Here is a 22,481-nt window from a genome sequence, read left to right as displayed (position 1 = left end):
AAAACTATACGAAAAAATACAACGTTCTTACGCAAATAAAATGCTCTTACGCAAAATAAATTGCTTTACGCACAATTTTCTTGTGCGCACGACTTACTTTCGACGACGCAACTATCTTTTGTGCGCGAATGAAAGTAAGAGCATTAAATTTTTTTGCACAGGGGCTCAGCATAATACAAAAGTTGTGGTAGTTTTTTATAGACATTATTGTTATTGCTAGTTTATTTATTAAAATTATATTATTCTGTTCCCTAATATTGCAGTTAAAAATATCTTGCGCAGTTTGATGTAATTCATCTAAGTTTGAAGGTGTCTGAAAGTGAACAGTATCTAGTATATCAACACATCTGTTTCACACTGGAATTACCTTTTTTGCAGGACAGGTGCATTGTCTGATGCTCTCACAGTCAGGGCATAGGAATGGCCCACAGTAAGTCTGGCTTCACGTGCCACATGGATCAATCCTGAATAGTTATTGATGGTGAAGTGTCCCTGACTGCCAGCTATGATCTCGTAAGTTATCAGTCCATTAAGACCTTCATCTATATCACGAGCTGTTACCTAACAGTAAAATAAAGTTGGAAAAAAAATGTATTCTTATTGACACTATAACATTATCTATTTATCTATTGATCATCTATGTTATCTGTTTATCTATTGATCATCTACGTTGATATCAAATGAAACATCTCAGGATTTTATAATGTAAACCAACCCCTTAAACTGTTATTCTCTATATCAAATAATAGTTAACAGATTTTTCTAGCATCATGATTAATACCACAACTGAAATATACTGTAAGACTTGAGATATTGTGTATTAGATTTAAAGAGTTTAATTTATATAAATATCTATTAACTGGTGCAATGCATGTCAATATAAAAAAGGCTTCAGTGAAAAATCCTCTTATCTTTATACCCATCATGAAATTATTCATCCACATTTTAATTGCATAAAGAAGAATGTTTCAAGGGGAAAAAAGTATTTAAATAATTTAAATCCAAATTTTAAATAAAATGCAATAAGGTAATATAAGCATTACTGAAGACAAGAAAATATGGTACAGGAAAATTTTACAATTATTACCTGCAATACTGGATCTCCAGGCTGCATGTTACTATAAACATTTGCACTGTAGGAGATGCTTGTAAAAGTTGGAGTATTATCATTGGCGTCAATCACTATGATGTTAACTGTGACTTCTGGACTTTCCATAACTGCATCAGAGGCCACCATCTTTTTAGGAGAAATTCACATTACACGAGGCATTTGATGGTCTTAAATTCATCATTCATGGCTTTTTACTTGTCTAAATGTTTTTGTCTTCCTTCCATCTCACGTTCATTTTTATTCAGTTCACAAATACAGTCAACCCTTTTGCATCATGACTTTCCCCATTGCGGTTCCGATATATATAGCAGGGTTGGCAGAAGAAATTGAATGATTTTTTGGGGAGTTTTCTGAAAGCCGCAGATGAGATGCGCAGGCTACCAGATGACAAAGGAAAAGTCTAGTAACTCAGACGCCATCAGCTCTGTCGCAATGGTCGAAGCCACGGACTCAGCCATTCCCACACTCGCAGTCCTGAGCGAAGACAGGACTGACAAACCGCAAGCAACCCTGCCACAGTACCCCCAAGATCTGCAGCCCCAAGCAGACTCTGAAGTTTACTGATGTGAGGACCCTCAGGAAACCCAGAGTAATGATGAGCCCATCCATATATATGAATCCCAGCATGTACATAAGCCAGAAAGCCTAGATAGCTAGTTGCTGGGTTCATTGGGGCATCTGCTTTGCCTCCTTACTAGTAGGGTCCAAGTTCCAGGTCGCCTTGTGCCCACTTTACTTGATTCTAGAAGTTTCATCGTACCACTTCTGTTAAGATGAGACTGGTGTGTGGTTTAGGTATCCTGCAGTCAGTCTCTGCAGTGTTCTTCTGGAAAGCTGAGACCCCCTCTACTGGTGATGTCACAGTGCTGCCTCTGGGGTTAGTATTCCATTGCCACTCTAGCCGAGTGACAGGTGGTCTCATTTCCCCTTCAACAAATGCCCAAAATTTCAGTATCCCTGACCCAACCGTGCCCGTAATGCCACACTCCTGGAGAACACTAATTACTCTAGGCGGCTATTCTTTCCAAATAGTATGCAGCAGAGGAGAAGGGTAGCTTGGCAGAACAACAAACGGAAAACTAATTCCTAGACCCTGGCCATAAGCCCAACAAGCATTAACTAGAAAAAAAATCATCAAAGTGTTTGTCTTCTGGCTGGATAGCTGCAGACTGAGGTCCACCAGTTTTGCACCTCAGTCTACCACCTCCAGATAGATGGCCTCATGGGACAATTCAACAAGAACGTCAACAGTAGCTTCAATGTGTCATAAACGAGCATAGCCAAAAGTGGGATATGATGTGATGTGCTCTTCATAGATTCCTAGATTACCCACGCCTCCATGGAATTCCCCATGTTCAAACTTCCCTTTGCACAACAACCCCAGACCTACTTAAGGTGGCAAAGGAAGTTTGGGAGCAACAAGCCTTGCTGTATTTGGCAGATGTTCCTCATCTGCCAAAGGCCTTACCAGACCCGAAAGAGGTTGAAAGGTTGTGACAGCTGGGAGTGACTGAGACGTCCCAAAGTCTCTGCTTTAGCCCCATTATCATGGTTCCCAAGCTGGATCACACTCTGCCATTTTACAAGGACTTCCGCCTGCTGAATGAGGTTGCCCAATTTGACAGCTACCTCATGCCCCCGCACAGCTGCGTCAAGCACCTGGGTATGGCCCTACTTCATATCCACCCTAGACATCACCAAGGATTATTGACACTTCCAAGGAGGTGTCTAGTAGCCACTGGCAGCACCGTGTTCTCCCTTCTGGGATCCATGGAACACCACCTTTCCGGAGGCCCATATATTTTCAACCCTTTCATTCCTGAAATAAAATCTTGCCTCTCAAGGGATTAATTTCCTGCAGACTTGTCTCCCATGTCTCCTTGTCCACTATAGTACATAAAACATATATACAGTTCTCATATACAGTATATAGTTAAAAAAAATTTAAATAATAAATTTACGATATACTTAGGTTGCTATGTTTCAGTATCAGTATACTTATTTTAGTTAAGTATTTTTGATAAGAATGCATTAATAAGGTTGAGACTGGGCAACAGCACATGAAAATCCTGGAAATACTTACCGTAAAAGAGTAAGTCATTTGTTCTTCCCGGTCTACCGGTATCAACAGTGTCAAGTAGCGAGTGATTCCTGATGGTGTGATTCTGAACACATTGTTATACTTGTTCAAGGATATTTTTAACATGGGATCTTTTGTCTAAATATAGAAAATGAGGGAAAATGGGTTAATGTAGATTGACCTACAGTACTACTTATGACATAAATTTTAAAGTGTATATTCAGTTTGAAAGACCCTGAGTATTATAAGCAGAATAAAAATGAAAAAAAACTGACATAATTTAGCACTCACTGTCAGCAAAGTGTGAAAGTATTTAAAAAATATATCGTGTAAAAACAAAAAGTAAACTAAGATTACAAATGTGATTTGAAGCTGAAGACATTGGGGGACAAAAGTTAGTGAATTTTCGATGAAAAATAAGAACACCATGTAGACTATGGAGCCTATAAAATGCTAAAAATAAACCCATATAAATTATTCACTGGAGGTTTGAGTATTATTTTAAAACTATACATTTATAGACAATATTACATATGTCGAATTCTAACTAAATTCTAAATCACTCCAGTATTTTTCTGGAAAATAGTGGCATACACACTTCCTCAACGTCCTTATCGAGGGCAATAATGCTGAGGGGAGCAGTAAAATCAGCATTGCTGGAGATTGTGGTGCCAACCGCAGCCGACTCTATGACGAATCCTTGATAAGTGGATATCTGAAAGTACGGGGCCTGATTGTTTTCCTCTAGGACCTCAATATACAAATTAGCAAAAGCAGGTAGGGGGTGTCGATTGTCTTGCTCTGCCTGGGAATAAAATTCAGAAATTTGTCAATTATGATGTTACCAAGTGAGTGTATATAATGATATTGAATTTCAATGTGAAGCAAGCAATTCAGTTTAATCAAGCTGTGATATAAGTGCACAGTTAAGTAAAAGTAACAGCATAAATACTATAACACCATATTTCATTATAAAGAACATTTTAGATCAAGTACAATGTGACAAATTCATATCCTTGCAAAATATACCATTATACTTCCAGGGATAAAAATTATAAAACAAAAATTCTATTAATTGTCACATTATAAATAAATATTTAATGACATTTAATATTATTTAGTAATATTTAAAATATTATTGTTTTATTATCCATTTATAATATTTATTCATAACTAGGACTAAAAGTAAACTATAGGCATGGAACAATTACCTTAATTATCAAGTCAAAAGCTTGATGCAGATCTCTGTTGATTGGTTTCAGAAGTCGGAGTTCGGCTGTTGTTCTGTTTAATGTGAAGTACTCTGCAAATGTTGCCGGTTTACCTGAAATTTGAGTGTTGCTAAATTATCAAGCTAATCAGTAAACCAGGGGAAACTGAGATTTACATAAAGTGGAAAAATGCAAATGATATTGACAATAATTCAAATCATTTTGAGAATGAAGTAATATTGCTAATAACAGTTGCTAATGCAGCTGAGAAAGAATGGGAGGGAACCAGTTCTCTAGCCAAGGTCCATAGGTAGAGGTGCAACACCAAAAGAACAGCAAGAGCAGCATTATTCATCTACTCATGGTGATGAGTGACTATTTGAGATATTACACATTGCAGGTACCTACCAATGAGGATCGAGTAAATAATTCCAGGTCGATCAGATGGAGGCTGAATGTTTTGATCTTGATCAACAGCTTTGATGATGGGAGTGACTTGAATTGGATTAATCCGTCCCTGAAATTAATGCATGGGTTTCAAATGTGATAAACAAAATTGTGACAGATCAGGAAAGATGACCACTTGACAAAATTGCTACGTACACATTTTCATTCTAATTAAAAAGAAATATATATGCAGTCTGCATTACTTCATTTACTTATCTCTATAATGATTGTACTTCTAATCCACTAATCTGTTAATTAGTAATTCATCTAATTACTAGTAAATTACTACAGCAACAAATCCCTGTGGCTCTTTACCTACCCAGTAACCTTGGAGTATGATGTAATCAGGTAATCTATCTTCCCAGTGCCAGACTCACTAGTTGTTTGGCTGATAAGCTGAATGGGAAAATCTAAAAATCGTTCTGAATCCATCTTCTAACTACTGTACTTGTCCTGGCCAGGGTTGCGTGACTAAGTTCAAAATTCACATTAGAAATTGTTAAGTGTTCTGATAGAACCATTGTATCAGTTCCACAATGGTGGTGGTATCAGAACTTACTGGGTCAGTGAGCTCTGGCACAGCTGCTTTGTACATCAAGGGTCTACAATCATCGGTGCTGTTTACCGGAGTACAGGGAAGAAACATTGGGCCTAGATCATCCCCATCCAGCACATCTACTGTCAAAGTAGTTGTGGCAGTCTGCCTGTCACCTGGATAGGGTGCACGGTCCTGTAGAAGAAATTGTGTAGAGTTGCCATTTTTTTCATCAATTCCATAAACGACAAATTTCACAAAAAACAAATGTATGCACTAGCTTGCACAAACTGTTAAAAATGAAGACTGGGAAATGCCCTGCTTACAAATTTGTCATAAGAAAATTAATGTCTTTTGGTGGGTTTCCCGAAACCTTCTTAACACTACGTCATTAGGAAGCTCTATACCTTAAGTTGTCTCTTAATGCTCCGATGTGTTTTAAGAACCGTCCTTAGTTAAGTACATCTTCCGTAAGATATGCTTTCGTAAGGCTGGTCTGAGCCTCTCTTAGCGGTCTCGTATTGCTGTTGTCAGCTCATACTGCTCTTTTAAAATTATACTAAAATTGTTAAGGGTAGAGTTTCATAACTAAACATCACCTAACTAAAAAATAACTGATAATATGATAAAATTATTTTATCTGACACATGACTACAATCTTTGTTAGTTTTGTCCTTGCGCTCTGAATGCACAGTGAATAGGCCTCAGTGATGCATGGATTCATAATGAAAGATAAGGAATTCGCTGTTGATTATGTATTTATTTATTAATTGAGAATGAGGGGTGGAGGGATCTGCCGATATTTTTGTAGTGGATGCATTTCCCCTATTTCCGATGCTTGGGAAACAGATGTAGGAAAACAAATACCTTTTGTAAGATATATCTTCGTAAGATGCTAAGATTCACCGTTATCGTGAAACCCACCCTTGTTCAATGCATATCTTTGGAAACCCACCGCAATAATTTAGAAAGAAAAGCTGAGTTTTATAATGAATTGCACCATACTGCCATTTGAAATAAAATGCCTTTTGACCTATTTGTTTAAATGTGGACACAAATTCTTGGCATCATACAGTAAAGAAAGATAAACATATTTCGGAGTACATAAGATAAACATTCACATTACATAAACAGTTATATCATTATTAGTTATCATCAGCTACTTGTGAATATACAAACTGCATTCCTCTAAAATTTTCTGCATCGTGTCTGTATTTTGTGCTTCCTGAGTGCATTATCAGCATTTAACGCGCATAACTACGCCTTGTTTACAAGAATCAGATCCACCAGCATACTTTCTTCTGGCTTCCTTTACCTCCTATTCTTTGCTTCCTTAAATGACCACTAGAGTGCGCCATTTGCTTTGTTGGTTTCATCTCATTGTCTGTCTCATCTTTTGAAGCTGTACAAGCAGGAGCAGATACTCTGGAGTCCAGCATTGGACTGCAGTCACTGGTCTTTGAGCTGCAGGTTTCCAACTGACTGTGGCAACATGGCCCATTGCATTTCCTTTGATTCTGACAAAGTTCTTGCCTCTGCAATTTCTTCAGTTTTATCAGGGAATGCAAAGTGAGGCAGATCTAGCTATTTTGGGCCTATGAGCAGGGCAGAGTTCATCTGGGGCGCTCCGTTTTTCATCATTCCTTTGATGTGGGTATTTTCTTCAGCCAGAAGGATGATGGATTTTGACCTTTTATTGATTTTCAGCTCTTTGCAAGAATGTTGCAGTGGGAAGCTGCCAGAACTCATACAGAGGTAATTCTCGTGTCTGTGCATAGAGTTCATCAAACATCCGCGTGAGCCACCTATTCTCAGAATAAAGTTTCTTGTTCCCATCTGTAAAGCTTGCTGCACTCCTTCCAAAAACCCTGTCATCCCTGGTCCCATAAACACAATTTCACCAACCCAAAAGAACACTGTGAGTCTGGATGTGATGGACTGGTTCTACAAAGCCTGTCATGTTTTTGTTTCTACTGAAACAAATGAATTAACATCAGTTGGTCTCTCATCTGGTTATCACCAAAATGTATAATGTGCCGTTTTGGCTTTCAACCTCCTCTGTCTCACAAGCAAGATTTCATTGTAGGCTTGTTATTTCCAGCAGAGCTGGTTCAGTGTTATCCTCAGATCTGAAGGGAGGCCTGGCAACAGCAGCCTAGCCTGCTTGGTGCCACAGGTTTCAGATGTCCATCCTGGGTTCAGGGTCTGGCTCTCCGCAAACAACCTCCCGTTGTGAGTCATCCCTGAAGCTGGTGGCTCATTACATCAGACCATTCAAGGTCACGTGGAAGGTTAATCAGTTCTGCTATTGGCTCTAACTTTCTCTGGACTATGCATAATCGACATTAATACAGAATTAAACAAATTAAAAGTCTTGTTGGGTCACTGGATTACTGGATTGGATGCACATTTCAAATGTAATTATTTACCTTTAATTAATTATCTTTCATGTAAATGTGCTCATATTGAACGCATTTACATAAATTAAATTATGTTGAATTGAACAATAACTACACAAAACCAAGAGTATACTATCTATAAACGTATTAATCACATTTAAGATATACTGCACAACATTAGGTATATTTACTATGCAAATTAACTATTTATTGAAAAATCAGAAATAAGAGCTGCTTCAAAATCTTTAATAAGAAATCTGCTTAAAAAGAGTAGAAAGATTTTCATTACATTAGGGTTCTTTTAGTAGTTTCTTAAAATATTGGTTAAGTGTTTGATAACTTTTCTAAAGCCTATAATATTATTAATATAGTTATAATTAAAAAAAACTTCTTTAAAACTCACATTAGCCTCAATAAGAACCAAGTAGCGAGTTTTTTCTTCATAGTTGAGTCTTCCCCTCAAGATGACAGACCCAGAGACAGCAAGCGGAATGCTGAACATTCTGTGTGACACCTGCCAATGAGATACTGCATATTACACATTGAATATAATTAATATTATAATTTAAAGCCAAAATATTTCTCTGTATCACTTGTGAATGACCTCCAAAGCACCTTAGAAATAGTACTAAAAATAACATGAGACATTGTAAATATATTGTTTATATTAATTTCACATACTGGATCATTCGGATTATATCTAATTTGATATTCCACTTGTCCATGCGGTCCATCATCAATATCAATGGCTCCACCATTTCCAGATAAGCCAGTAAAAATTGTTGTTCCAGCTGGAGTAAGCTGAAAACATACATAATACAAAAGTATAACTATAATTATAGTACAAAAGGGGGGATGGGCAACTGCGGGAAACAGCAGGGGGGAAAAAAACATAGACAGAGGTTATATTACATTGATAATGGCAGAAAGTCGCTTCTCCATGCCTTCACCGCTTATACAACAAGAAGTTGCGCAATAATTATAATTTTGAAACGTAGTCAGGCAGCATTATACGGTAACCCCTTCACAATCGCGGATCTGACATTCGCAGTTTCGTTTGTCGAAAATGGCTCAGATCACATAAAATCATATAATATATAAATATTAGTGATACATAATATTTGTCACACTAAGTGCGTATTATATCATTAATACACACGTCTTTGGATCGGCAATCGGCTTTGCTGAAGTGTGTGTGCGCTCTCTCTTCCCAAAGGTGGAGTCAAATTTACCATTTAAAGATACATTTGTAAAGTCTTGTACTGAACGATAAAAAGCAAAGGACTTAATCTTGTCATTAAAATATTGCCGTTTTTTGTTATCTGACATAATCAAATGGTGTAAATTAATGGAGTCAAACGAATGTTCTCGCGCATGCGGCTTCCAAAACAGGCTCCCAGTCCGAAATGTACCGAAGTGAACACGGTAACCTCAGAACCACCCAAAATCACGAAAAAGCCCATAAACACATTATTAAATGCTGTAAATGTAAATGATTATCTTAACACTGAATAGTTACATAAATGTCATTAAGACATACAGTATAATGGTTTGTTTATATATATATAAAACATTTTTATATAGGTTTGTTTATATATATGGTTAATTGTATGTTTAAGTTAAACTGCTTAAATAGTTTAGACATTTCTGCCATGGTTAAATGCTGTTTTATATATTTTTTTAATTAAGTGTTTTATTTGATTAATAAGATGTTTTAAATTAGTCTTTCTAGGTTACAAATTTATGTATGATCTGTACATAAATAAATTAATAAATAATTTGGAAATGTCCTACAAAAGACAAAAAACAACGTTGTATAGCTGTTTCTGAAATAGCATGGTAACGTTGTGAAGACGTGGTGAAGACATCGGAAATAACGTCATCTGTCCTGTACCGAGGACCCTACAAAATAACGTCCAAATGACGTCAATTATAAATGTTTGCATGACGTTGTTGACGTTCAGATGACGTTGAAAGGACATCATTTTGTTAGCTGGGAGTCACTCACCTCATTTATTGCTATAGAATAGCGGAGCCGCTGGAAGCGAGGGGCGTTATCATTACGATCCCTCACAACAATCCGCACTTCGTGTAAAATTACAGTGCCAACTATTTCATTGACACATTGAATCTGGACCACTATGGAGTGGATGTTGAAAGGTGGCTGAAAAGGAAAAAGTACACAAGCAGTATCTAAATAAATTGGTTATGAACTTGTATATGTATGTATGTATGTATGTATATATATATATGTATATGTGTATATATACACACAGCCTCAACTGGAAATCTGTATAAGCTTAGATCTTTATATATTACCGGGAACTGTTCGTTATTTGCATTGTCATTGTATGAAAGGTTAATACATAAGTTCATCTGCTTGAAAACATAATTACCTAAGCTTTTTATACATGCTTTTTGTACAAAATTTGAAATAATTGGGTCTAATGGTTGTAAGCAAGATACAATTGATATTGTGTATATGTACTGTATGCACTACATACTGTCAAGACAACCCAGATAGACCTGTACCCTATCATTACAATTTATTTCCTAATACTCACTCCTCATCCTACATATATTGTAATATTGATGCATTGAATTTGCTGTTTCAGCAGATGTTTTTGAGTTGGTTATCTTTCAGTTAGGTATTCCATCTATTTTTATAAAAGAATGCAAACATACAATAAATAACTAAAGTTAAATATGTAACCAGTGCTTGAAGTGGAGGGAAAACAGGTGCCGGTACTCCCCTTGGTATTCAGTACCAGGTGCTGTTACTCCCCATGTTATCCAGTACCAGGTGCCGGTACTCCCCTTGGTATTCAGTACCAGGTGCTGTTACTCCCCATGTTATCCAGTACCAGGTGCCTGTACTCCCCTTGGTATTCAGTACCAGGTGCTGTTACTCCCCATGTTATCCAGTACCAGGTGCCGGTACTCCCCTTGGTATTCAGTACCAGGTGCTGTTACTCCCCATGTTATCCAGTACCAGGTGCCGGTACTCCCCTTGGTATTCAGTACCAGGTGCTGTTACTCCCCATGTTATCCAGTACCAGGTGCCTGTACTCCCTTGTTATTCAGTACCAGGTGCTGGTACTCCCCTTTTTATTCAAACAAAGAGGTACTGGTACTGTGTATCAGTGAGTACTAGGACTGTTTCTAGCTATTGAAATGATTAGGGGCTAAGTCAAGTTTACCTGGGACTTATCTTTTTTCTTTTTTGAAGGAAGATTGGCATCTGGCCTAAAATACTTGGGGCTACAGCCCCAAGTGATCAGGCCTAACGACGCCCCTGGTGAGTACCGGCCCACTTCAAGCACTGTATGTAACTAAAGTAGGGCTTTATGCTTACATCTCTGTCAAGAACTCGCCCTGTACTGTTTAAATGTAACCTTTGTCTTGATGGATCCAAAATAACCCAGTAGTCATAATTGTTAAGTAAAGATAATGAAATTGTTCTGCCAGGGTCTTTAGTTCTCCCATTTATTTGCATATTTTCAACCAGCACAGTCCCTGAAAAAGAAAATACATTAGAACCAAAATAATGACAATTATATAGTAGTACAAGGAATGACTGAAGGAAGTACTGATCTGCGATTAGAGCTCCCAAGGACTTGTGTAGGCACGAGAAACACTGGAGTCAGCAGCTATTAGCTAAGAGAATACCTGATGTCTCTCAATAACCAGCCACCAGCAAACGCACCATCCTTTGCTATCCGACACACTCCAAAGTTGGATCAGATATAAGCATCATACAGGTATGTATTCCCAGACCACTTAATCACAGTGGGCCTCATTCACCAACCGTTCTTACGAACAAATTTGTTCTTAAACCCCACGTGCACACTTTTTTATGAAGATTCTGAAATATTTATAATCCGCATGATCGCCGTTACTGCCATGAAAATAATTTTTACACTTAAAAATTATTTTTTATATTTTACTTTTATAAATTATTTAAATACTATCATTTTATGAACTGTAAAATGAACAAAACTGCTATAACCAATTATTTTGAACAAACGATCATTTACTCAAATGGTCTTGAGTGTGCATAGATTCTGTTCTTAGCTAAGAACAAATTCAGATAAGAAAACATTGGGGAATGTCAGAATCCGTAAAAAAAAGTGCGTACGTGGGGTTTAAGAACATATTTGTTCGTAAGAACGGTTGGTGAATGAGGCCCAATGTCTGTAAAAAGTTATTGAAGGTTCCATATCAGCTGGACATTTAGGCCTACTGCCTAGAACCTTTTTCAACAGGTGAAGATGTGATTCAAGAGGCTGCAAATATGAATAGGGTTGAGGGTTCCATCCACTGCACCTGAAATGCCAGGTATGTCTGGAATTGCATGAAAAGTAATTTTATCATCATGCAAGGCATCCCCCCCCTGCTGGAAATTATATGTAGTTGTATCTGGTCAATGCATGCACAGATTTGGACACAGCAGTCTTGCTGAGGCTATGTGCATCACTGATGATCTGCAGAACTCTACCAGTGGCGTAGAAACAGAGAGCTGTTAGAAGCTGCACAATGGGAATGGGGACAAAATTCCAATCTCTTCCACTTTTCAATGTATCCTGCAGCAGACCAAGGAGACTCATTATTTCTCCCCAGGCTGAACCCCTGATAGTGTTCTTTGTTGCTGTCTCCCTGGTATTTCTCTCAATTCTAGCCCCTGTTTATTCATGATGTCCTATTTTCCTTAGTTTTAACCGCTCATAGTCCTGATTAGTTTTTAGTGTATTTTTGGTTCAGTTTCAAATTAATTTCCCTTGATGTCCGAAAGCCGCTCTAAGGTTCGTCACTCCTTCCCTGCATCCTGACATGACACTCTGACAGTGCTGTCTGAAACGCAATCTTCGGATACCATTGCTGGTTGTGAGGGGTGATTCACCTTCCCAGTTACAAGAATGTGACTGAACACAAATTTGATTGGTTAGTTTATTATGTACCAGGGTTGGTCCGAATTTATCAGTTCAAAGAAACTCAATGCAATCACACAAAATTTTTGCCAAATGAAATATTTATATTATAGATTTTACATTGTAGATGGTAGATGTATATATTAACATTATTTATATATATATATATTTGATTTACAGTACTATGCGAAAGATAAACTACTTTAAAGCTATTCATGCTTATGCAAATAAGAGTAACAGTGAAAACTGATTATCAGATTCCTTTTCTTCTTGTCAGTCTAAAATTTCTTAACTACAGAAAACGCAAGCATGCAGTATATTAAGTTTTTTCCTGTCTTAATATATTGTAGTACTGAACCAATTTGACCAGTTTACCTTTTTTCACAGTAGAAATTTAATTAACAGAACAAGTCATTTTTTAAAAATACATACCATTTGGACTTTCCTCATCAATTGTAACTATTGTGGCAGGGGGGCCTGTCCTTGATAATTTGCATTCTGCATATCAAGAAGAAAGAAATCCACTTTAAATACGTTTTACAAAACTACTGATGGAGTTCAAATGCAGTTTTCTAAGCAAACGTAATGGAAAAGATATGTAATGCAGATATTTATAGTGCATTATAGATAAGAGCTTCATAGGCCATTCATAATGCATAATAAACATGGCTATAATGTGTTATGCCTTATGATAAATATTTATAGGCATGTTATAATGCTTTATGAAGGTATCTATAATGCATTATAATAACTGCTTTAGGTAAAGTGTTACCTGAATGTTGAAATTGTTATTTAAATAATTATTAATTATAAATGATACCAACCATTAAAATTACCTGTCAAAGTCACCCATCAAACTCACTGGGTGTTAAATATATGTATGAGTATGCAGTGCCTTCATATTTGCTTAACTTAATTTTTCATTCCACATTATTAGCATGATCACAAACTTAATTGCACTCCAATATTTAATATTGTAAATGTACACCTAAAATACATTCATGGTAACATTCAGCAATATATTTTAATTTATAGCACAACAGAAGGCCTCACTAAACGATGTGCTTCAGTACAGTTGACTATTGTATTGACTATCTGCTTTTTGCTGAAAAGGACCCATATGAATAGGAATCAGCTTACATGGCACAAATACGACACTGACGCTGCCCACAGGTAGAGTTTCCTATTAAAGATTCCTGTTCTAGTAATAGCTATTTAACAACAGATACTCTATCAAATATACATAAGTAGGTTCTCTGTATCAGATTAACAAACAATTCAGGAACAATGTCAATTGAATGCCATCATACAGTCTTCACACTTTCCAAAAATATTTTAGGATGCTATGAGATGAAAGACAGTTATATTGTTTTAATTATCCATCTCCTGTTTAAAATGTATTTCATGTACAAAAATACAATATGTAGTATTTGAATAATAGTGCCATCTCAAATAAAAACTGATCTCAGAATAATGGTAATAGGCCATTCATCTGTATTTGAACTGCTCTGCTGGTCAGGAGGCCTGAATCCCTTCCCAGGCTGCATAGAGCATAAAGCTGGGGTCCACCCTGGATAGGATGCCCATTGCAGAGCCCATGCAACACAGGGTGAACTTGCACTCTCCACATATGCATAGCAGAGGTTGGGCTTCAGACCCTTATGGATAGAGATTTAAGGCGACAGTGCTACCAGCTGAACCAACATGCCCCCAAGATCAATTTACCACCTGACATGTAAATATACCTCACTGAGTATATGAGAGTAAATTAAACATGATAAAATATTCTTATATACCTGAAAGCCATAGGTTTAATCTCAAAATAGTTGGAATCATTAAAATGTGCCTTAGTCACAAGGTGACTAAATAATTAATCACAACTTGGCTTTTCTGGCGGATCCCAGCTGGCTTGAGTGCTGACTCTCCTGACGGCTCATATCACATTACCATCATGTCTCAGTGGTTAATCCCATTCACATCTTCAGGATTAAGAGTTTGAATCTTAACTCTGCATTGGTTCTGAATTTGCATGTCTTTTCCCCACATATTACACAGACTAATCCTCTAAGTTGCCTGTAGCGTGACAGTATATGTGCATCATTTACCTGGACGTCCTAAGTATATTTAAAGCATCACCATGAAAATTTCCATTAATTAACGTGGCACTTCACCATGGAAGAAACATCAGGAAAGGCCAATATAATGTTCTTAATACAGTTGGTCCTGCTACAACGTGTGATATCATACCAAGAGTCTATCCCAACACAACTGATTTATTAGCATCCAAGTCCAATACAATGTGGAATTGCATCTATATTTGTGCGATTTTCAGTCATAGACAAAACCACTATCCGAACTACAATGCGATATGATCTTGCCATGAAATACTACTTGCATGCAAAAACAGCTATCCAAGTGAACAATAGGGATTGTACAAAAGGCCCTCGACTGTTAAGTATTCAGTAACAGAAATTCTTATTTTGTTGATTTCGCTAATTCATTTATAATGTTACATGGGAGCAGCCATTAGTTTATTGTTTCCATGGTAGCACGTGGGCACGCATGGCGCGAACTTAGTTGCTGTCTCCATTTATTATTTCTGTTCAGTAACAGTAAAGGTTAGTAGCGGGGCTAACTGCGAGTGCTAATCCATTGTTCGTGTGCGTAAATGAACAAAGGGTAAGATAACCAAATTAATATTAATCTTTATGTTTGCGCCTTCAGTATACGACTAGTTATATTTATTTCTATGCAATTGTTCTATTATCCGTGAGGTGATCTGTAAATGCGCGTTCGCTTCTTTCGCGCTGTGAAGTATTGTATGTTAAACGTGAGTTCGTGTATATTCTCACTGTTAATGTTAAGGTAAGGAGAGATTGTGATTATATTGCGGGCACATTATAGAACGCAGTGCTGTGCTTGTATAATTAACCTTAGTATGCAGATTCAATTATACGCGAATGGAGAGATCGCGGTGTTCATGTATGGTTGTAAGCTGACCTTGTTATTGGTAGTTGCTGAGTGTATACTTACCATACCTTTGTTTCTTTAGACCACACACACATACAGACACACCCCCAAGCACCCACATCAGCACCTGTGTCACGCGAGCCCAAAAAAGGGGATGTTGTACTGGAATGAATAAAGATTCATCAGGATCCTTGAGCCTCAAGTGGTGTTCTGGCCGACACTCCGGGATACACATGACTAGAATCCAACCCAGCAACTTCACAGAGTGATCCTAACAGCAGTCTCCACTACAGGGATGTTTGATTTGTAAACGAATCTTTCTTTTGAACTGGTTCTTTTCAGTGAATTGGTCAAATCGGTTTTCAAATCCAAAAGAATCAAACTTTTTGTACATCCATGCGTTGCACAGGTAAAAGTCTTAGATTCTAAAAATCTAAAAATATTTGACATATAATCATATAAAACACACAGCAACCTTTTTGATTCACTTACATTTGCTTTTCATAGGATGTCTGTAGCCATGTTTACTTCAGTGCCCCTCTGCATACCATAATCCATTGTGTTTGTGTAGTACCCACGTCTGGCCACATGGTGGCTGTGGCCCCTTACTCCCGACACTCGGCATTTGACAATTTAGCGAGTTTGGTTAATTTTGGTTGAGGCAGTTACAAGGTAATTGTTGTGAGACTTTTAAGATCCATAGGAGACTACGTATCGATTTGCATCCTGCGATTTTTATGGGAGGGACTGCCTGGGTATGTTTCCTTATTTCCCTGCTAACAGGTTGAGCCTGGAAGTGGGCGACCGCCTTGTGGACGGAGAAGAGTCCGGTGCTGGATTCCTCCATCACCTTTTAGCAAGCTTTTGGAGAGGTCTTTGATCACCCTGCAGTAGGTTGGACCTGTGGGGATCGACTCTGCAAGCTCAAGCTGGGAAACAGTACCACGATTGACTTCTTGCTTGATTTCCAAACCCTAGCCGCTGGTTTAGGGGTTTAGGGTGGCCATCTTCCTCTTTGCATATGTTGTACCATCGCATCTTAAACTTGGCACTGCAGGCAGAGATTACATTCTGTGGTGAGGTATGGACTTTTGAAGACACTGCTTCATCCAAGGATTCAGCTCAGTAGCTGCCCCGATGCGTCTAAAGTTGGAGTTGGTGCTGTCCTGTCTCAAAAACTGGGAGACTCAGGTCTGACATACTTGTGGACTTTCTTCTCCAAGAAGCTCAGCCCAGTCGAGCGCAACTATGATGTGGGAAACCAGGACCTACTGGCCATAAAACTTGCCATGGAGGAGTGGTACCACTAGTTAGAGGAGGCTGAACATCTGTTCCTGGTGTTAACAGACCATCACAATCTAGAGTACCTCCAGACCACCAAAAGGTTGAATGCCCAACAAGCCTATTAGGCCCTATTCTTTACTCATTTCACTTTTAAAGTGTCCTGTCCTCCAGGGTCAAAGAATGTCAATCTCTTGGGACCTGGACCAATCCCTGCAAGGGGCAAACCTGAACACACCTCCACCTACTGACATGCATATATCATTAAGAGCTCAACAGTGACATAACAGGATGGTATGCTAAAGCACCTTCGAAGTTCTGCATGCATAGACAGAAATCTTTGAAAATGTGCTGTTTGAATGATCATTTTTGGATGATATTCAGGGCTGACATTAGTATAGATTGCGTGATCTGTGGTATTCAGATAATCCTTGATCAGGATCAGAGTGTAAGCTGATTGTTCCCAACTGGTAACATTTTTCTGGTTGGAAGATGAAACATACTGTGTTGCGCTTTATCAGAAATGTAGTTTGTATGTTCACCAGTGTTGTGAGGGTTTTCTATCAGTCTAGAGACATCCATCCATCCATCCATCCATCCATCCAACTTCTACCTGATTATCTCGGTTAGGGTCACATGGTAAAAGCAAACATTCTAAATAGCATCTTTGTCCATAGTGTGTCAATGTATGTGTTATACAATGAATTGTCATCCAGGATATTTCCCTGTTTCATGTCCTTGCTGCCCTTGTATCCTGTGACTGGCTAAGCAATTGGGATATGGATGGTATAATCCAAAATGTAGTATACTATTATATTATATTATAAAAACAATATAACCAGTTTTTTGTTATATAGTACTTGCAAACAGGAAGATGTGGTTTGATATAACATTCACTTTCTATATAGTGTTAGCCTCACACTTGAGCCACCCACAAAATAGACTTCTTTACCACGTATACTCTGACTACTTGCCCTTATGGCAGCAATAGTAACAATAGTATTCACATTTCCCTTTACATTGCAATTACTGTAAAATATTTCAAAAGTTCCCTTTACAAGTTAAAAACTTACCTTCACTATTATTCTGTTGAGACCAACTGAAGGTAAACAAACAAAAGAATGTAAATCCTATCCTCAGACAGCTGAAGAGCCACAACCTCTGTTGCATTTTATATCAAGCGATATTTTGGGCCTTCCTGAAAAAAAGGAAATAATTCGTGACATATTTACACTAATGTGCAATATGGAATAGCTCTACGATTAGCCATTCAGCAAATTTTGAGTATTGAAAGAGACAAATATGTACTTTTTTCATTTAACATGTCTCTTGTGGGGAGTAGTTACATATATAAAATGAGGAAATTGCTGTTGCCCACCCAGTGACTGTTGGTTTCCTAAACAGGCCTGTTGATTTCATTCATTCATTTTTCAAGCAATATGATATTTAAATTGGAATGTTGTACAGTATTGATTTGCTATTGAAATCAACTAACCCAAACTGGTATCAGTATTGAAGGAAAAATTTTGCCATCAATCCAATTAGGCATGAACATATAATCACGTTTTAGTCAAATAATGATGTAAAAAAAAATAATATTTACAGAAAATGAAATATATGTCTCCTTTAGATCTATGATGGACTTGCATCCCATCTAGTGTGATCCCTACCTGATGCTACCTGGGATAGGCTCTAGGCCCCCAGACAATCCTGCTGAGGAACATCTTTGGAAGATGGATGGATTGATGGATGGACTCAGTTCGGCCATCCAATAGTATATCCATCTATCTATCCATTCATCTTCCCACCACTTTTCGTGAGCAGTGTCACCATGTCTCATATATTTGGAATTTCACATTGGTTTTGTTGTAATTGTTCATAAGAAAGGCAATACAACAAAATCATAAGATGAACTAGCTAACACTTCACAACAGTTACACATTAACAAAATACCAGCTGATTTCTAAGATGATTCTGCAATTAGATGAACGCAGGCAGGAAGAAAGAGGTTGACATGCACAAATACGTTATGTATTATACAATACAGATTTTTCACATTTCTTTACTCATCACTGTTAGTAAATAGATCTTTGATAGTAGCTTACATGAACCAGACCTCCCCTACCCTTATGCAAAATTTTCTGTTTTGCACATCATGGAATCTTTTTTTTACTGGAATGATCCTACATTCGAAAATGATAAGTTCAAAGAATGATTTTGTTAACACAATAATGCTGATACCGTTGAAGACTAGGATGTCTAAGACAATTACATAATTAAAATTGCTACATCAATTTACCCATTATCAAATTGTACAGTCCATCATGTTATACATTTTTTATTTATCTAAGACAAGAAATTTTAAAGGACCATTTTCAAGCATATCGTTTCAATACTACTAAATCTAAATCTCCCAACAACCAGATCATATAAAAATGTGGGTTTTATTTGGGTTTAGTTTTGCTTTGCTTCTATACAAACAATACCCTCATCTCTGGTGACAGATATGCAGCTTTCTTTGTACGTGTCATGCGAATAGTAAAATATTACACTTGTTTGCTATGGATATAATTAAATAACATGATGAAATGATTTTCAAAAGGACTAACTTATAAGCATATATAGGTTTGGTCATAACAGTGCTGACATATATTTAGTGTCCCTCAATTTTATTCAAATTTCTAAAATTTTGAATAACCAATAAAACATAAGCATACTTATACATTTGATATATAACAGATAAAATGTTGTTTGACAATCTCAGAAGCTAAATATTCAACTGTAATGGCAACAAAGCTCCTCCTGATCATTTTGTGCTGCGTAACTGAAGTGTCATTGTCTTTAAAAGTAGCTAATAATTATTCCTGATTAGAAACGCTGCTTATCTTAAACACACATGGTTAAATAAACAAAAAAAGCATTTTAATATGGATCTGAAAAATATTTCAGTATGTAAATAAAAAACAAACTCACCACTCTCTTCTAAAATCAGGTGTCACATTCAACAAATGAAAAATGAAAAAATACTGTACAATTTTAACTTCCTATGAACAAAATGCATTACAGATCCCAAGCTGACACACAACTTCCAAATTGTTCCTTTACGGTACGATATATACTTCTTTAACATGTTTCTAGCCCTTCTGTTGGACTGCTGTTGCTGAGACCTGATACTCCTTGGTAACTAGAGCTATGTCAACCTCTTGTTAGATGTAATCAATCCACAGGACAATTCAGTTCAACTATAGGCAAGCTTTAATCAATTTGATAATGCTTTCTTTTACAACACCTTTTTAATGCTTTAAAACAAACATAAACCCAGGTGTTACAACGATTTATGGAAGCGTACATAAAGCAAACATAAACAAACTGTACCTCATCTTCCCCCTCCTCTCTTCCCAGCTGTCAGACAAAGACCAACAACACAAACATAAGTAACAAAAGGAATTTATTTAAAAAAGTCAGATTTTCAGGGGCAGTGTTGGGTGTAACATGTTACAAAGTAACACATTACTGTAATCACATCACATTTGTAGTATAGTAGTGTGTATATTGATAGCCTAGCTGGCCCAAAAGCCCCCCAGGCTGCATGAGGATGAGGAGTGGCTGCGTGGGTTCGTGGAGCAGGGGTAGCACAGCCTGGAGAGGATGCATGAGGAGCTGGCCTGCTGTGAGCGTGAGCATGGCCTCCAGGAGCAGGAGGGTGGAGCCAAAGAGGTTGCGCTGCTTGACCACAAGGGAGCATGTGTTGCTCTGGAGACCCAGTTGGCTAGGGAGTGCTGTGAACTAGATGTGCAGTGCGGGGAGTACCAGTGGGGCCACTGGATCCAGGGAGCAGGAGGGGCAGCAAGTTCCCACCAACCAAGACACGTAAGACGAAGGGCCGGCACTGAAGGGACCTGCAATGCCAGGACCCCCCAGAAGCCCAGCGTCCGCCGGCCTTCCGGTCTCCTCAGCTTCGCCAGTGCTCATGATTGGGAGGCTCCTGCTGTCACAAGTGAGGGGGCCCTTGTTACCCCTGTATATACTACTGAAGGAACAAGTCATGAATAACACAAGTTAAATACTGATCTCATATCTGTTCATCATTAATGAATCACGATGCATCTTTCATCCCAAGCAGTTACTATATTTGTTACCATATCTGTCAGTTACGTAAACCTTTGTGAACTACTGAATGAACTACTGAAGGAACTTATAAAGAACTACTGAAAGAACAAGTTATGAATAACACAAGCGAAATACTGATCAAGTTTGTTGACCGTTAATGAATTTTTTATCTCAATTAGCAACAATATTTGGTTATAATTTGTTCATGATCAACTTCACTAGTAACTGAGTCATTGCTAAGTATTTGTGCCCCATCAAGTAGTATCACCAAAACATTTTGTAGTATGTGATTTGTCTTTGCTTTTATCTTTTGGTGAAAGAGCACCCACCTTGTTAAAACCAATTTGGCAGAAAAATTCCCATTTGCAAATTATGTAATATGCATGATGTGGACAACATAAGCAAAAGGTTCAACTATTTGAAAGATCATACTTTTTTACTGATACTTATACATGTAAATATTAATTCCTAATTAATGCACTTGCTTCGAAAGCTGAAGAAGTCTAGCCTCCCCCCTCCCATCCTCACGTCATTCTACCACGGGACCATTGACAGTGTCCTCTGCTGCTACGTCACTGTCTGGTATAGAAACTGCACCGCAGCTGAAAAGACGTCCCTGCAGTGGACAGTGAGGACAGCATCTCTCCCAGCCATCTCCCACCTGTACCAAAAGCACATCATCCATGGTGATCACCAGAACTTTTCTCTGAGGTACAAGTTATACCTGAGTGGCTGTCAAGGATGTGTACACCCATTGTGGTTAAATTCTGGTTGGAACATTGGTCTTATTTGGAGAAGTTTCTGATGTAATTGTTACACTCACAAATTCAGACATGCACAGGGCAGCAATCCAGACGCATTCCAAAGCTGCAAGAATCCAGGAATTAAGCTAAAGGAACTTAACTGATCTTACTGAGAGCCCAATAATTGCACCATGCTTTTCTACAAAGAAGAAACTTAAAGTGGCAGGGGATATTCATGGCCAAATAATCCCCAAGGTGAAATCCACCTTGATTTACAGGTCTCTGGCCTCTGATTCTAGTGTTGGGGTTGATCTAAGCATAAACAGGGCCGGTCCCAAGCAAAAGGACAATGGCACTATCCCAAGGCTCAAGAGAATCCATGCCTTGGTCTTGCTGTAAATGCCTTTGAATGGGTAGGTACTCAGAATGAATCAGGAGAGGTCTTCCCTAAAGGAATGACTGAGGTTTGTAAACTAGCATGGAATAACAAGATCAACATGGTCAGTTTCTCCTACTGCCATGTCAGCCCCGACTCTAATTCCACTGTATGCATGCTGCCAAAGTGTTCTTTAATAACTGGACAAGGGGAGAATCCAAGTGAGACTAAAATAAATGAAGCAAACAGATATAGTACAGCACATCCTAACCCAACCTGTCCTGTAACCC

The 22,481-nt window shown here is 37.9% G+C and overlaps 1 protein-coding gene and 1 long non-coding RNA gene across 3 annotated transcripts in view; one reads left to right on the top strand and one right to left on the bottom strand.

Annotated features, from left to right (window-relative positions):
* Positions 1 to 14,664, bottom strand: part of LOC111858182 (protocadherin-15-like) — a 38,733-nt gene extending 24,069 nt beyond the window's left edge. Inside the window, exons 1-11 of the mRNA XM_072710416.1 lie at positions 14,659 to 14,664; positions 9,792 to 9,947; positions 8,465 to 8,584; positions 8,187 to 8,297; positions 5,409 to 5,579; positions 4,811 to 4,919; positions 4,403 to 4,515; positions 3,790 to 3,996; positions 3,195 to 3,329; positions 1,088 to 1,237; positions 368 to 561 (exon numbers count right to left, since the gene is read on the bottom strand). Of these exons, the coding sequence (XP_072566517.1) occupies positions 368 to 561; positions 1,088 to 1,237; positions 3,195 to 3,329; positions 3,790 to 3,996; positions 4,403 to 4,515; positions 4,811 to 4,919; positions 5,409 to 5,579; positions 8,187 to 8,297; positions 8,465 to 8,584; positions 9,792 to 9,947; positions 14,659 to 14,664 (1,472 nt within the window). The remainder of the gene's footprint in view (positions 1 to 367; positions 562 to 1,087; positions 1,238 to 3,194; positions 3,330 to 3,789; positions 3,997 to 4,402; positions 4,516 to 4,810; positions 4,920 to 5,408; positions 5,580 to 8,186; positions 8,298 to 8,464; positions 8,585 to 9,791; positions 9,948 to 14,658) is intronic.
* A 549-nt stretch (positions 14,665 to 15,213) lies between these two features.
* LOC111858208 (uncharacterized) lies at positions 15,214 to 17,804 on the top strand. 2 transcript variants are annotated; one of them, XR_011989472.1, is made up of 2 exons: positions 15,214 to 15,390; positions 16,465 to 17,804. It is a non-coding gene; the product is annotated as an uncharacterized lncRNA (long non-coding RNA). The 2 variants fall into 2 exon arrangements; XR_011989471.1 differs by having other exon boundaries at positions 15,214 to 16,090.
* Positions 17,805 to 22,481: the final 4,677 nt, after the last annotated feature.

The sequence above is a fragment of the Paramormyrops kingsleyae genome, chromosome 3 (assembly GCF_048594095.1).
Source record: "Paramormyrops kingsleyae isolate MSU_618 chromosome 3, PKINGS_0.4, whole genome shotgun sequence".
In the NCBI taxonomy this organism is placed as follows: domain Eukaryota; kingdom Metazoa; phylum Chordata; class Actinopteri; order Osteoglossiformes; family Mormyridae; genus Paramormyrops; species Paramormyrops kingsleyae.
Note: the sequence above shows the minus strand (reverse complement) of the source record. Positions and strands in the feature narration are given on the sequence as shown.